At 41.0% G+C, this 16,713-nt stretch overlaps 1 protein-coding gene across 3 annotated transcripts in view; it reads left to right on the top strand.

The window, feature by feature from the left end:
• The window catches only part of MCM9 (minichromosome maintenance 9 homologous recombination repair factor), a 60,665-nt gene extending 48,331 nt beyond the window's left edge, over positions 1-12,334 (top strand). For 2 of the 3 annotated variants that reach the window (XM_081139986.1, XM_081139985.1), the window contains exons 9-13: positions 1,584-1,786; positions 2,396-2,599; positions 3,662-3,744; positions 4,229-4,374; positions 8,712-12,334. In XM_081139986.1, the coding sequence (XP_080996112.1) occupies positions 1,584-1,786; positions 2,396-2,599; positions 3,662-3,744; positions 4,229-4,374; positions 8,712-10,182 (2,107 nt within the window). In that variant the 3' untranslated portion in view covers positions 10,183-12,334. Of the gene's footprint in view, positions 1-1,583; positions 1,787-2,395; positions 2,600-3,661; positions 3,745-4,228; positions 4,375-8,711 lie in introns of those variants that run through there. The other variant, XM_081139987.1, reaches the window with a different exon arrangement.
• Positions 12,335-16,713: the final 4,379 nt, after the last annotated feature.

Raw genomic sequence — 16,713 nt, 5'->3', positions numbered from 1 at the left:
CATTCCTGAATTCCCCACACACCTCTTTGTACACAGGAAATGGCTTGTAAATGTTTATTGACCAGAGAGGAAGAGCAGTCGATTAATTTTACATTCAAAATAATTTTAAAGAAGTTATTTCATATGCAGTTGTATTTTATTTCATTGCCAGTATTGCCGCAATATTCCTTTTTGATGATAAATGCAAACAGCCTCACTACAATATGAATTAAATGTGCTTTTGTGGGATTAGTTAGGAACCATTTATTACATTATTTTTATGGCAAGCTAGATTCTACCTTTACAAAATCATTTGGCACATAATGTAGAAGACGTGGACTGTCTGTTCAGAATTTTTACATTTCGGTAATTTAAAAGGGGATTGTGTTTTCAGTGAAAGTGTCTTGAGTATCTTTCTCTTCTTTGGGTGTTTACTTGTGCCATTTACCGCAAATTAAGATTCTCAAACTTTTTCAGTCTTAGGGCATGAGGTAATTGCTAGAGCCAACTGGAAATAGATCAGGGATTAACAAATGTAGCACATGTTGGCTGATGCCACAGGGCTATGACTGCTGAGAGGCAGACATGCCTTTATAATTAAAAACAGTCATCAACTGCAGAGCATACAAATTTATAGAGGAAAAATTTTACATTTTTTATTGTCAGTGCCTATGCCATATTATCTTGAGGACTTGCCCATCATTAATAAATAAAAAACAATATCTAAATTTTGGCATATCCATACCTATCCTGCCACTGTCCATTTAGGACTTGGTGCCTCTTCCTAGACCACTGCCCTCGTCTCCTCCATGTGCCCGTCCCCGGTCCTCCCCCATCTAACCCACCCACCACTCCCAGTCCCCTTCAATCTTCCCTTCTCTGTTACTCCTCAAAAACTTGATGCTAATCAGCCTTTATTTTTCCTGATTTCCCCTGCTTCCTTTCCTCCCTTCCTTCCCTCCCTCCATCTCTCTACTTCTCTTTTTTGTTTCTTTCACTTTTAGAAAAATCAAGACAAAGTGACACAAAGTTTTTGCTTCAAGCACTCACAATTCTCCAAAATCACTCTCATCCTCCACCTTCATCTTCTGCACACATATATGTATATATATGTCTCCACTTAAAAAAGTCCGTATGTCATGAAGGGCCCAGTTCCAAAGCTACTTCGCAGTGTTTTTCTGATCATCTCTTCCATCCACATAGATGAATAGATAATCGTCTTTACTTCTCCTGGGACCTTTATACTTCTAGAACTTACCGTATTCTTCTTTGTCTTACTATTATAGCTAGGAGATTGCAAACTCCTTAAGAGCAGTATCCATGTTTGGTTTGTTTTGTGTACCTCTTAGCACCCAGCAGAGGGATGTGCTCATAGGAGTGTCAAAAAAGTGTTCACGAACACTTATTTCTCTGCAAGATAAGCTGGTGTAAATGTACTTTGTTGAACTTGGTGTTTGTGATACCTCCTTGTATCATTCCACTTTCTCTTTCACATGAGTTTCTCTAGATTCCCAAGGAGCAAGAGCAACCCCTTTTCATTAAGTTTAATATTATTTTTTATTTGCATCTCAACAGTCAGTGAATTGTACCCTCTCTTTTGGTAGCCTTGTGTGCAAGCTGAACACAAGGACCACCATCTTGGCAGCAACTAACCCCAAAGGCCAGTACGACCCCCACGAGTCTGTGTCTGTGAACATCGCCCTTGGCAGCCCACTCTTAAGTCGATTTGACCTGATCCTGGTTTTGCTTGATACCAAGAATGAAGACTGGGATCGTATAATTTCCTCCTTTATCTTAGAAAACAAAGGTAGGTGGAGACAAATAAATTATTTACAAAGAAAAAAGGTAGGCACAGCCAAATGAAATTCTCTTTGAAGAAATTAAATAAATATCCAAGGTACCCTACCTAACAGACAACAGAGAGATGCTTAGACTGAAAGCAATGGGACTAGTGAGCCCAGAATGATGAGCAGAAGGTAAGGGGCCTTTCTGTCTGCCGTTGATGGGATTATGGTTGTGAAAATGTTTTTGTGATGAAAGGGGACAATCTTATGATATATAATTATTACTCACCTCTTACACACAAAGAAAACTGGACTGAATTATGAAACAAATCCAAATATGGGTTTATCTTTAAATTCAATTCAATTTACTCAAGTATTATTTAATCCTATAGGGCAGACCAGAATTATTCTGAGTAATTTTAACCCCTGTAGGAAGCTTACCTTTATTAAGCTTAGATCCTAAGACTGTTTGTTCTAGAACTATATGCTACACAGAGTCAGGTCTAGATTTCAGTGGCCACAAAACCTAACGGTTATCTTTTTAAAAATAAGTAAAAGAACTTCATCAAAACCCTTAAAATGAGATGTTTGCCTGTTCTTAGAAGTTACTGACCAACACCTGCTATATACAGGTTACCCAAGCAAATCAGAGAAGCTCTGGAGCATGGAAAAGATGAAAACCTACTTCAGCCTCATTAGGAATCTTCAGCCCACGCTGTCTGACGTGGGCAATCAGGTTCTTCTCCGGTACTACCAAATGCAAAGGCAGAGTGATTCCCGGAACGCTGCCCGGACAACCATCCGTCTGTTGGAAAGCTTGATACGATTAGCAGAAGGTTTATTTCATTCAACAAATGAATTTTCTATCGGGTACCCAGCATGTTCAAAGCATGGGGGTTGGCACCATGAACTCAAAGAGGAGTGACAATAATCCCTACTCTGAGATGCTCAAGTTGCTCATTGAAGTAAAGGCTCTGAGCCATGAAACCTCTCTTCTGGGACATTTATGGGTGTTGAGTGAAATGTGGTGTCATTAAGAAAGAGGCATCTTTGTGGTATCTCAGGACCTCCTATAACTTAAGACCATTCATTTAGAAAGTCTCATTTACTGAGGTTTTGTTTCTCAATGGCAGTCTATTAGCATTTTGGCTGAAATACTGCCGTGTTTGGAATTGTTTCCTATATAGCAACCCACCAGTAATATATGACATCAAATTTATAAGGCCATGCTATCCATCCCTGAGGTATGAGACTCACATGCAGACTTGTAGCTAGCATGCGTCTCAAGATGTTTTGTTTTTTTAACACTGGCTTTTACATTTAGCCCTTGTTTAAATAATTTAAAAAAAAATTAACATGAACTGAGTGTACCATATGATAACATAGTATATGCTTCATAAAAAGTTCTATAAAACAGATGCACTTTACTTCTTTAAGGATTTATAGCTAATATTAGGGCAAGAAATACCAAAATTTTACATTCACAGGTTTGATAGTTTTAAAAAGCTCACAGATAAAGAAAATTGCCAGAGATGAGAAATGAGTTTAATTTTGTGTATTTCTGTAATAGACTAGAAAGTGAGGATTAAAAGTTGTTGAATATTGATATATGCTTATATAGTCCCTTTCTTTACTGGAGCCCAGAGTACTTTTCATATAAATACACAGAGTTGCCGTGCGCTGTGCACAAGGATTAGGCCCTTTTTTAGAAGGACAGTCTTAAAGCGAGGTGGACTTAGACTTCGTGCTTGTTCTGGTGAAATTAATTTTTATTAGTAGATCATTCATAATAGACAATTTTTTGGAGGAAGATCAGGTAGAGTACTACATTTATCACCTCACATATTCATTTAAAAATGTTCTATCTTTATAATTTTAAATGCACTTTATTTTCTCAGCTCATGCTCGCCTAATGTTTCGTGAGACTGTGACTCTGGAAGACGCAGTTACAGTGGTGTCAGTAATGGAGTCCTCAATGCAGGTGAGAACATTTTGTAGTAATATTTGAACTGTAATTACAAGCATTAAATAAAAGACAATTTATAGCATATCAGGAGTTATTAAAATGATCATATTCTAGACCTAATAATTCCTAGAAATATAGCCAAAAGAAACCATTTAAAAGAAGGGGAAAAAATTTTCATTGACACATTCTCTGCACCAGTAGCATTGCTTTTGCCCATCAGTGTAAAGTAGTGGGTCTCAATCCTGTTTCTCCTTGACACACCTGAGGGATGCTCACGGTCCCACTAGTGAGAGCATGGCTTCCCAGAGCAATGCTTGCCAGCAAGAACAGGGAGAAGACTAATGAAATTTGAAAAAGGCTCCCAGGCGATTCTAATTTCAAGGTGGGGTTGTGGAGGGCTGGTCTTAGCCATCTGGGATCAGTGGTCCCTCGTGTGTACTTCCTCTATGCAGGCTGGCCTGGTGACTCTCCCTGGCATTCTCCATTTCTCACCCTTCAGGGAGGTGCACTGCTGGGAGGTGTGAACGCACTCCACACTTCCTTTCCTGAAAACCCTCTGGAGCAGTACCGGAGGCAGTGTGAACTTATTCTGGAGAAACTGGAGCTGCACAGCCTCCTGAGTGAAGAGCTAGGAAGACTTGAAAGGTGAGAAGAGAAAACCAAGAAAGTCATGTAATGGAAAGTCTTTATTTCACATTTAGTGAAATAAAGGAAGTATAAATTAAGTGGAAAATCTGTCTGTGCTATCTGTAGGGGATTGTTTGTTATCTATTGCTATATAATCAGCTACCCCAAAATTCAATGGCTTAAAAAAAGAGATACCACCTTCATTCTAGTGCTCACTTTTCTGGGAGTTAGAAATTCAGGAGGGCTCAAGGGGATATCTCTAATCTACATAGTGTTAGCCAGGGTTACTTATACACCTGCATTTAACTGGGAGCTCAACTGGTTTTGGAACATCCAAGATGCTTCCGTCACCTGTGTGGTGTCTTTGCTGGGGTGGCTTAAATGGCTGGGGGCTGTCTGGGCTGTCTGCTGTAGGGTAGTCAGAATTCTACCATGGTAGCTTAGGACTCCAATACAGCAAGAGTGTGAGCTGCCAGGCCTCCTGCGGGCTGGGCCAGGACTGGAGCAGCCTCACTTCTGTCACATTCTGTAGATTAGAGCAAGTCGCAAGGTCAGCCCACAGGCAAAGTAAAGGCAAATAGACACCACCAGTTGATGGGCAGTGTGGCACATAGGAATGGGGGAACTGATGGCTGCCATCTTTGGTGACTACCTTCCAAGGCTACATTTTCCTGCCTTGCTGGTTTGGTGAACCTCACGGAGAACACTGACTGGTTCTTTACTATATGTAGTAAACTATATATAAATTTACTATATGTAGTAAAATGTATAATACTGGCTCTCAATTACATGAGAAGCACCAAGGTAAGCTACCTGCAGTTCACACCCAAGATGCACAGTTGCTGCAGAATCAAGACACCTTGGTGAGTGGGCTTTATCATGTTTGCTTCCACCACTTCTTCCCCTTTTTCCTTGGCTCGCTACACAAAGGAGAGCAATGCCCTCACAGAGCCGGCTGGGACTGCTGTTGAGAAAGAGGAAGTTGGACTCCAGGAGCCATCTATGCCAGGCCAGACCCAAACACAAAGTATCTACTTGGCCTTACCCCTTTTCTCACCAAGGGGGGACAACATGCGCAAGGGAGTTTACATAAAGAACCTTAGTGTTTATTAATATTTTAATGTTATTCCTGTTGTTTTTAAAGCTTTCTTCCAAACATAATAAATATTTGATCGTTAGTCCTTATGTTACCCTGGTGAAAGAAATTCACAGGTAGAAGACTGAAGCGCCACTGGTTTTAGGCCAGCCTAAGCTAGTATGCAGGGCAAGTTATAGGAACAGAGATAACTAGCACTCACCTCTACCTGGGAAAGGCCCTCCTGGTTCCTTAGCAGCAGTTTTCCTTTCCTGAATGCCCAAATTCATGACCTTTAAAAACTTGCATATTTAACAATAAGACTCAAAAAATCCCTAGTGAGAATGATGTATTTTATGTTAAAGAGGGAGATCATCCTACAGGGTAACAACTCGGGAATGACAATGGCAATGTTCCAAAACTCACCTTTCTAAGGACTTGTTAAAATGTGGACATATGGGAAGGACTTTGTCACATGCATCACCTGAAGAATTGTTGCCAGGAATTTAATGTTACATGTCCCTAAATATATGAGCTTCTAAAAACCTAGACTCCTGAGTCTGTGCCTGTGAAACAGGAGTGAGGAATGGCAAGTGTAGCCATTTGGGTATCTTCCTGGTCAGTTGTTGATGGTGATCTCAAAGCTGGGGTCTGGGGAATGGAGCCCATGTGGAAATGGAGCAGCTGCAAGAGAGTGTGGGGACCACTTTGGATTGTTGCTGTATTAAGTAAGACCTTGAGAATTCTTTTCCTGGCATTCTCTCCTATTTGCTTCTTCCCTTCATCCAACGGCATTCTCTTTCTAATTTATAAAACCTCAGCACAGCCTTCCCGGGGAAGTGTGGGCCTGGCTTTGTCCTACTAATACACCAGGTGGCAGCCTGCAGTAAACTTGCACTTTGTATAAAATCAGTCCCCTTCTTTTGGTCTCTTGGGTTTTTTTTTAATGACCCAGAGCATGGTGTTAAGGTAAAAGTTATTCCTTTGGCTCTTTTATGGTTTGATATAGCAGATCCTTTCCAGGCCTGCCCTGGGCTTGGCTTGGCTTGGCTTGGCTTGGCTTGGCTTGGCTTGTGGAGACACAGCTCATTTTGACTGACCAGAAACTGATCATTTTGACGACCAAAAACATGCTAGATTCAGGAAGGGAAGGAATGCAAGGCTCAGAATCAGTGTCATGTGATAGAAAAATAGCAATTGGACTTAACCAAATTCAGAATGACTCTCCTGCAAGGCATAAAGAAAAAAAAGAGTAAGTAATGATCTAGGAAATAGGATTGGGCCTTAAAATGTTCTTTTTTTCTGGTATCTCTTTGTAATGCAGAGGCCTATTGGATAGTGATCCTCAAAGAAACAAAACCAGGTGCCCCCAGATGGAAGTGCATTACCTCTAGAACACAACCTAAAGCTAACTTGTAGCATATGGGTTTACCCCCTTTGGAAAGAGTTCTCTATTCCTTAAGGAGATCACATATCAATCATAAAACTATTTGTATTTTTATCACATTTTTCTTCTGGAAAATGCTTTTAGTGACATCCTTGCCTCTACTGGTGGCTATTCTACCTACCTCGAATCAGGGTGCAAAGATGCTGTCTTCTAGGGAGTTATAGTTAAACTGCAGACATTTTATTATATAGGGGAGAATTTAATTCCCAAAGTCAGAATTAGACTAAAATGGTGAGCTAAATTATTATCCTAGCCCTGAAAATTTCCTACCTTTTAGGACTTTGTTATGGAGCTTTAATAATTACTAGTATCCCTGACCTCAGTTTGCTGCTGAAAGTATACTAGGTAGTAGTAATTTTTTAAAAATATATCTTTATTGATTTCAGAGAGAGAAAGGGGGGGAGAGAGAGAAAGAGAGAGAGAGTTGAAACATCAATGATGAGAGAGTTGTCACTGATTGGCTGCCTCCTGCATACCCGACGGGATCAATCCCGCAACCCGGATATGTGTCGTGACGGGAATCGAACCGCGATCTCCTGGATCCTAGGTTGATGCTCAGTCACGAGCCACGCCCAGCGGGGCTACATGGTAGTAATTTTGAAAGCTATTTGTTTTTTGGGGGTTTGGTTGGTTGGTTGGTTGGTTGGTTGCAACTGCAATTAAACATGGATTTGCTATAGTGATGTTTCCAAATCTAGCATGTGTGAATGTAACCTAATATAGTTTCAATAAAATTGTTGGGTTTTTTTCCTGATTCTAAGAGGGAATATATGTTCTTTATAGAGTATTTTTAAAAGGAACAGTAATGAATTAATAAGAAAACAAAAATCACATATAATCTTATTTCCCAGAGAGATCTACCATTAACATTTTAATGTATTTACAACATTAAAATTTAAAATTCATTTAAATTTAATATATTTTCTTCTATTCCTTTTTCTATGATCACATATTTTTAGAATAGTTTATTCACCTGCTTTTCTGTGTAATTCCTTTTCAGATTTAGTACATGGAAGCAGGGTCATGTTGCCCTGATGCTGAAAATTTGTTTCTAGGTTGTTAGGCAGGAATTTCTAAAGGACCTTCTTTGAGAAACTACAATTTCTGTGAGAAATTGAGCCTCTGGCATTAATTCTGTTTCTAAAATGCACAAGATTTAAAATGGATAGCACTGATCATTCAGGGAGGGTCACTAGGTTTTGATCTGTATCAACTTGATGGAGAGTAGCTGCCCAGAGCACATTTGAAACAGCGCTGGGCTTTGCAGGAAAGCTGGCACAGTTGCCTGGGGAAGGTCTGCCAGGAATGTGAACGTAGGAGCCATGGGTACAGAGGAATCACAGTTTCTCCTCTTGAGGAAGGTGACCTTTTAGGCGCACTAAAATTCAGTACCTCAGCTAGGTAAAGAGATGTGAGAGATCATAATTTCTAGTTTTCCACTTTGGTTCTGATCTGCAGACTTGCTACTAAGCAACTAGAGCCACTTTTTAAATCAGCAGTAAGCTATCGTGCAGATAGTTAAAAGTCTGTCTTATGAGTGAGCGTTTTACATCGACCTCCAAACAGTCTTAAATGAATTAAATAGTCTTTCAGGGAGAAGGAAAATGTAGACAAACCTGCTACTTCATTTTCTTTTTTTACTTCAGTTTAAGGTAAAATTAGAATGATAATCGGATCATTTAAATTCTATTCTGATGAAAAAGGATAATTTGGTGTTAACTTGGAATTATATTGGACTTATCCCTTTAGATGGCATCTCAGACACTAAAGAAATAAAAAGGGTAAAGCAAATTTCCTTCCCTTTGATACATATTTTTCTTATTTCTGCTACAGGTTACAGAATCAGAGTGTGTACCAGTCCCAACCAAAGACAGCGGAAGCAGAGTCTACTCCAGAATCCTTGAGAAATGATCCAGGGGAGGAATCCAAATTCAGAACATCAACGCAGCAAGAAGTGAACTGTAGTATACACACCTCTTCTCCTGGAGGCAGTCCCAGGGGAAGCCCACTTCTCCATCCCCCACCCCATCTGGGGCCTAATAGGTCGACAAGCAGAAAAGATTCAGCTCAGCACGGAGGCAGCAGAGATGACAGTTTGGATTGGTTTGACTCCCTGACAACTCCTCATATTGAACCGAAAAACACTGTTTCTGTGTCTCCTGGTCCCAAAACAACTGGGGGGAAAATGGCTCTGAAAAACGCCAACAACAAGCCTCAGGGTAAGGAAGAGAGTGAGCCAGACCAAAGGAGCAAGTTGGAAACTGGACGGCTTCCAGCACCAGGAGAGACAGAAGCTCCATTGAGGCCAGAGAGTGTTGAGGGTAAAAGGGAAGCAAATGCAGCGGGAGTTTCTGAGACAGTGGGACCTGCTGGCGAAGCGGACTCAGTGCTGGTTCATCGTGTCCCCAGGAAGCTGCACAGGCTGCGCAGGGAGAGGGCCCAGGGGTTGTGCAGAAATCCCGCCAGGGCGCCGTCACAGCCCACAGTCCCTTCTCCTCCTCCGTCCATCCCTGTGCACAGCCCAGAAAGAGCGCTGGGAACTCCCAAAAGGAAGAAGCAGAAATCCCTCCCTCCGGTGAAAGCGCCCGAACCTGCAAGTGTTGAGAGCCCAAGTCCCCCCGTGGCCAAGCTAGCAAAATTTACTTTCAAACGGAAGTCGAAACTGATCCACTCCCCTGAAGACCAGAGCCGTGCGTCTCCTGGCACAGCTGACGTGGCAGTTCAGGATCCCAAAGCTTCCCAGCATGGAACAAGACGGGAGGCAGCGCTGCCTGTGAAGGGTCCAGAAAAGGTGACCTCTGCCTCAGGAAACAGAGACTTGGATCTGCTGCAGGGGAGGGCAACAGAGGTGTCTCGGCAGCCCCCAGAGAAAGGCGGATCGAGAGGGGAGAGGGCATGTGCCCCTGGAAGGAGAGTTATTCAGCCTGAATTTGAGCTTTGGCACGAAACTGAGCATTTGCGTCATACTTGTGAAAAAGACAAAAAGGAAGAGCTTTCGTGCACTAATAAAAGCGGCAAGCTTCATGCTTGCACGTTAGCCAAGTTGGCCAACTTCTCCTTTACGTCCACTGAATCCAAATCTGCATCCCTGCCTCCTTCTGAAAGTGAGAACTGGGGTGAGAGAGGCCCAAGCCCTCCTCCCACCACCACAGCTACAATGCTTGGCAGGAAAAGGAAAACTTTTCAGTTGGAGGGGTCCACTGAGAGATTCAGTCTTTCTAAAAAATCTCTCTTTACTTTATCAGAACTAGAAGATGAAGCATTAGATTTTGATTGGGATGAAGAAATGAGAAAAAAGTCATAATCATGAAAAGCCTGCTGGTCAAATTTCATCCCAACTCAACACAGCCCCGTAGGATATCTACGTGGCGCTTGTGTACTGCAGAACTGTTGGCCATACTGAGTGCCTTTCTGAATACCAGCTCCCCAGTCAGGTTTTGTAATTTCAGGTTTATCCTCATGACTCAAAAAGCTGTTTAATCAGTGTCGGTCAGTGTGATACCAGCATTTGAATCGAATTAATTGACACTGTGTGTAATTTTACAGAATGGAGTACTTGCATTCCTGACAATGCTTCAGTTTGTTTTGTTTTGTTTTTAAGGGTGGGTCTTCCCAGGATTCCTCCCTTCACACCCTCAGGAACAAATGTCAGGACAGTAGCACTCTTAGAGCCAACAGGTTAGGTGAACTCTTCTATTTTTCCTTTTTTTTAATCCCATGATGTGCCAAGTGTGGTGAATATTAGGATTTGACAAAATCATATGATTTTTCTAATATAGTTTTTGTGTTTATTATGTGTAAGATTGACAGTGACTAATACTTTTCTTTCTTTGGGAGGCACCCTCACAATTCCATTGTATTCCTAAAGATCTGACAGCCGGTCAGATAGAAGCATTCTGAAATACTGCCCTTTTGAGGTTTCCTTTCCTCCTTCAGCCAACATTGTGTACTTCAAATTCTTTTTATCTTTGGGGACCTCCTTTCAGCACAGCTTAAGTCCTGTAGTTGGAAGGAAAGAGTGTGTAGTAGTCTCAATCATCTATCATGGCATCTGCCCAAGTAGTTAATGTGGAAAAGTGATTCCTCCTGTTATGACTTATTTGTCTTTAAACCAAGCAAGTGACTGTATTTGGTAGTAATAGACAACTCAAGCTTTGTCTGTCTTGAGTCCTTTAAAGTCCCTCTTCCTTTGGATTCTAGCAGGGGCTCTCAGGAATCCATAATTATAGGATTTATCTTTTGAAGTGTGACTCTAAAAAAATAATAATAATAGATTCTTTCATTGAAGGACTTTTAGACATGAAGAATACTCAAAATTATATGTACTTCGTTTAATGATCATTTCATTAAATTTACACAGAAAAAAATAGGAACCCTAATTTTTCTTGCGCATTTATTTAAACATTAATTTATTTAAATAATAGACCAAAATTGATTAAATTTTCTGAAAAAATTTAAGCTATGAGTACAAATTTAGTATGCATGGGCCTTTTGAAATCTTTAAACACCTTAAACAGCTGATAAAAGACATACATAAGCAGTGACTTAAAATGTATTATTGCACATTCTTTTAAACCTATTCTAAAACATCAAGATTATGGTTTCGATAATTTCTTTATTATTTCTGTACTTAATAACTCTCTAGTTAGTATGATTCTTAATGTGATATATTACTAATCTTTTGATACTAGTACTTTCCTGGGTTTTAGTATTTTTACTAGAACTAAGGGAAAAGGAAAGGATCTGGGTTATTGACGAGTTGACTCTTGGTCTGACTGTGTAGACTAGGGCAATTCAAACCTGAGCCAGTGTTGAGCTGACTTGTTTTGTTTTGTTTTGTTTTGTTTTGTTTTGTTTTGTTTTGTTTTGTTTTGTTTTGTTTAAGGTAAACTTCTAAATACCTCTCTTGAATTTTTTTATCTTTGAAACTTGGTATCTTTTGCAGTAATGATGTATTAAGCTTTACATGACTGATAGCACTTAACCTCTTGGCTTATCATTTAGGGTGTTTAGATTGTTCTTTTTTGTCATTTAAGATGCTTGTACTCCTTATTGGGAATCTTGATTCTAGAACTTTCATTTCTTAGCAATGAGGGATTTAGCTTCTGTAGTTAACTTGTCTCTTCAGGACATTGAGTAATTCATATTTTAAAATACAGTGTTGAATTGCCCCCCTTTCCTAGTTATTGTATATGACCACCATGTCACCGCCTACCTGGTTATTATTTGTACTCACCGTACATCCTATTATTTGTCCTAATAAAGCCCCCCTGTTGTTTATTTTAGTAACTTCTGCCGGAATCATTTGGCCAAGTTACAAGTTCCATGTGTTTATTCTTCAGTGCTTACCCAGATAAAAATAACTATATATGTAAATATTGTAAACAGACATGATTGTTAGAATAAAATATTCAGTGTGAACACTCCCCTACTTACTAAAAATTAAACTTGTATCACCCTGGTTTTGTGCTTGTATTTGATACTCAAAGTCTCACAACTTGGTCAGTAGGAAGTCCATTTATGTTGATGCCAGTGTTCTTTTATGACTGACATTGCTAACAGCATCCATGCTGTCTGAAAACAAGAGCATGTTCTCGATCCCGTTTGATATTTTTCCCTGCCTTGAAGCACAGAATCAGCTACCCCTAAGGCGCTGTATTTCCTTTAGAATCTAATGGTGTTAGAGGCCAACTATGTGATTTCACAACTAAGACATTCTCTTACATGGTATTTAGTGTGTAGACCAAGGTAGCACATAGGTGTCTCAGGAGAAATATGTACAGTCTCAGAAATCAGATTTCTGGTCAGTAAAGTGTAAAAATGACCTTTAATTCTGTATCAGCGTATCATAATATTTTTATTTCAGGCCAGTGAACTCCTTGAAAACATTTTAATAATGTAAAATTATTTAAGCACAATGAAAGCTATACCTATTTTTTGTGTGTGAGAGAACAAAACCAGATATTTAATTTTCTTATAACTATATAAAAGACTTGAGTTTTCTGATACAGTAAAAGATATACTCTTCAGTGTATATGTGGTAATCTAAAATTTATAATAGGGATTTTATTGTAATTTTTGGTGCTTCATAAAAATATAGACAAAACAAGCATATTATTTTGTTATCTTTAACTCTGTCTGAGTTCAACCAAACTTTAAACTTTTTCTGAAGGTATACCAAAACTTTAACAATAGAGATATTTTCTTGGTTGACAAATTTTAATGCCAGTGTATTTAATGCCTGTGTATTCTTTATGTGTATATGGTACTTGATTTCTGTGCCTTTCCTAAGTGCTTAGCCTGCCTACCTGGTGAAATTACTGAAAAACCAATTCTAGGGAAAATCTTTAGAGCTCACTTTTAGCCAATGCACAACATTTGGGAGTTCAGATCAACATACCCTAAAAGTCTAGGTCACAAGGGACTACCCTGGATCTAGGTTAATCTTTCAGATGCAGCTTATCATCTAGCCTCATTCCAAATTTCAACTCAACTCAATAGCACTAGGCTAGTGCTATTCCTCAGTGTTCAGAATAACATTCCTGTCTGCTTTTCATGTTTTTAACACTCAACAAAGATAAAAGAAGGCTCCTGGTTCACATTAATACTCATTCCTAATACTCATAGGGATTGTGCTATTTGCGCCCCATCTTGCAGGTGGCATAGCGCTCCAGGTATGTGGGGAGCCATTACCCACACCCATCCCATTCACCGTCACTCAGAGTTCATGCAGGCAACACATCCCCTTTCACTGAGAGGACGTACACGGGAAGCTGGTGACTGCCCCCGATGAAGCCCTCTTCTGTTGTTCTTATAGCAGGTCCACTGTCTCCCTTCTTCAAGGCTTAAAATATGTCTAAAGGTAATATTTGTGGAAGTGACTTAACAGTAATGTTAAATTAGGCTTAAACTGATGATATACATATGTAAACACTCCAATACAAGCCAAGAAAGGAAACAGGATATACACACTGAGCCTGATCTCACCAAGACGTAGGGTGTAAGTTATTTATCCTGTGAGCACAGATGGTTTTTAGGCTGCTCTTTATGTTTGGTTGGAACCTTAAACCTTGGCCAAGATGAACCACCAGAAAGCAAGCATTTGAAGTAGATGCATTTTTGGGGGGACAAACTTGGTTTAATTTAGGATTTTTATTACAATCCAAGCCAGTGTTGAAATATGTTGGTTAATATTTCCAATCTAACTTTTTCAGTGCCTGCTGACGCATAAAGAAGATGGGGTAGGGTAGCAAAACTGGGAATCAGGCAAGTTGGGTTCTAGAACTGAATGACCACTGCTTGCAGTGTGCCCGCCCTGTCTTCAGTGATCTCGTCCACAACAGCAGAGGATTAGGCATTTCTAAGTCAGATATATATATTTTTAGATTTAAACATATTTAATGCAACATTCTTCATTAAAGTTGACATCTGAAAAAAACCATGCTAGTGAATCTGTACCCTGTGAGTGATTGATAACTTCAAATGTTAACTTTTTCGTAGGATGTAAAAACAATTGTAAGAAAAAAGATTGTTTAGAGAAGGAAAGAGAACAACCTTACAAGTATTCTTAGGTAGCAGTGCTTTCCTAACATCAATAATTCAGCAAATATTGGGGGGGCGGGGGTGTGCATGTGTTTGCATGCACATGTGTGCATGGGCCTTAGTGAATCTGAAAGGTGTGTGACGCTTTCTTCAGTAGCCCAACTGTCTTGTGATCACAGGTAAGTTGAGTGTAACAGGGCAATGCAGCAGAACAACTATATGAACAGGTGGTTTGGGCCCTGGGGTCACATTGTGAACCCTGCAGGCACTCCTGCCCTCTCTTTGAGCCAGGGATCCCTGAGTCAGGTATTCTTGAGTTACAAAAAAGGAAAACCTCGCAGGCTAGCTGAAATAAAAGTGGATTTCCCCTAAGGCTACATCAGGGAGTCTCATTAGGGGCAGGAAACAAAGTCTAACCAGGTTACAGAGCCCTGGAACTGGGAAGCTCCCTCAACCTCTCCTGGGTCCTCAAGGTCCCTTGCCACTGCTTCTCTTGGTGAGTCACTCCCATTTACTGCCCCTCTCCAGGGACCTGGAGAAACCAGTGTGAATCGGTTGCCCCCTGCCAGGGATCAAGCCCAAAACCCAGGCATGTGCCCTGACTGGGAATTGAACTGCGACCTCCTCGTGCATAGGTCGACACTCAACCACTGAACCACACCGGCCGGACAAGATCATCTTTTTAACTGCCCACAAAGCAGGGACTAGATCTACATGAGGAGAGGGAAATGCGTAGGTGACATGCCATCAGTTGGCTAAAATTCACTCCTAAAAGTTCTCCACAGGCTTGGACACTTCTTACACTGACTGTCATTGTCAGCTCAGACCTGCCCAGCAGTCTTCAAAATGGTGGGCTTTTTCCTTGCCCCAGGGTATGGTTACCCAGGTAAGTGCCTATTGGAGACAGACGGGCAGTTACTGTCACGCAGGCTTGCCAAGGTGTTGCGGGGGATCCTTTCTGAGGAGCTGGCCTTTCCTTTAGTCGGTGGATTCTGGGTCCAAAAATTAGCTCAGGTCCAGAAGCTGTTCATAGAGCTCCGACTTCATTGGCACAGCTGCCTCAGCCTCGTGTCTGGCCCCTGCCCCTCCCTAATTTTTCTTTTTCAATTTTTCTTTTCTTTTTGTCTTTCTTTCTCTTGACAGTACAGATCAGTCCATCAGAATCACCTGGAGGTTGTTAAAGATTGCTAACCCCTACACCCAGAGTTTTTAACTGAGTAGGCCTGGGTTGGGGCCTGAGGATTGGTTTCTAATAATTTTCTAGGTGCTGCTTGTCAACATAAGAAACATTAAAACCTGTGAAGATTTTTTAAAAATGTATCTTTGTTGTTGAAATTATTACCCATGTCCCCTTTATTTCCCCACTGACCCCTTCTACCCTGCACCCCTCCCACCCCCCACCACTACCCCCACCCCAGGCCTTCACCGCACTTCCTGTGTCCTTGGGTTGTGCATATATGTGTATAAATCCTTTGGTTGATCTCTCCCCACCCACTCACCCCCACCTTCCCTCTGAAATTCGTCAGTCTCTGAAGAATTTTTTAGTTTATTTGAGCCAAACTGTTGACAGTTGACAGGAAGCAAAATCTCAACGGACTGAGAGAAGGCCCCGGAGAATGGCAGCTTTGCACCTTATTTTATACATTACAATCAAAAGAGATGACACCAGCGGTTTACGTGAAATCCGTGGGTGACACAGTAGGTGGTGGGAGAAAGCAAAGCAGGGGAGCCTCTGGGATTGGGTGAGAAGTAAAATGAGAGGCGCATCTTTTACGTAGGTGGGTGCAGCGTAGTTAGCAGTTGGCGATTGACATGGTAAAACGATGTGAGGACTTGGGTTTCCCCCTGCTGCACTGGTTGTGCCTGAGGGGTCCAGAAAAAGGGAGTTACACTGACATTCCAAAGGATGCAAAAGGCAGTAAGACAGGCTTAGTTAAGGTAAAGACTGACCTCTGTCAGGAAAGATTCTAGCCTAGGACACGACTACCCACCATAAACTGCTTCTAGTTAAAAAGTTTCATTTTAGACCATCCCTGGTGGTTATTTTAGGTCTCTGAGTTTGCAAGGCTGCCATGCAGGCTTGTCAGGTTTAGTATGTGGCCCCTTTTCAGCCCCTTTTCATCCACATGCTGATGCTGCTGGTCGGGAACCACACTTTGAGAACACCTGTATAGATGTTGGGGGTAGGGACTCCAACCATTGCCATAGTCTCCCTGCCTGCTGCTCTGACCTTGTTGCTGGGTGAGATATTTGCTCCCATTTGCTTCTGACTTTTAAGCATTGTCACCTGGCC

Source organism: Miniopterus schreibersii, assembly GCF_964146895.1.
Source record: "Miniopterus schreibersii genome assembly, chromosome: 6".
NCBI classification, from domain to species: Eukaryota; Metazoa; Chordata; class Mammalia; order Chiroptera; family Miniopteridae; genus Miniopterus; species Miniopterus schreibersii.
The sequence above is the reverse complement of the archived record's forward strand: the minus strand, read 5'-3'. Positions and strand labels throughout refer to the sequence as shown.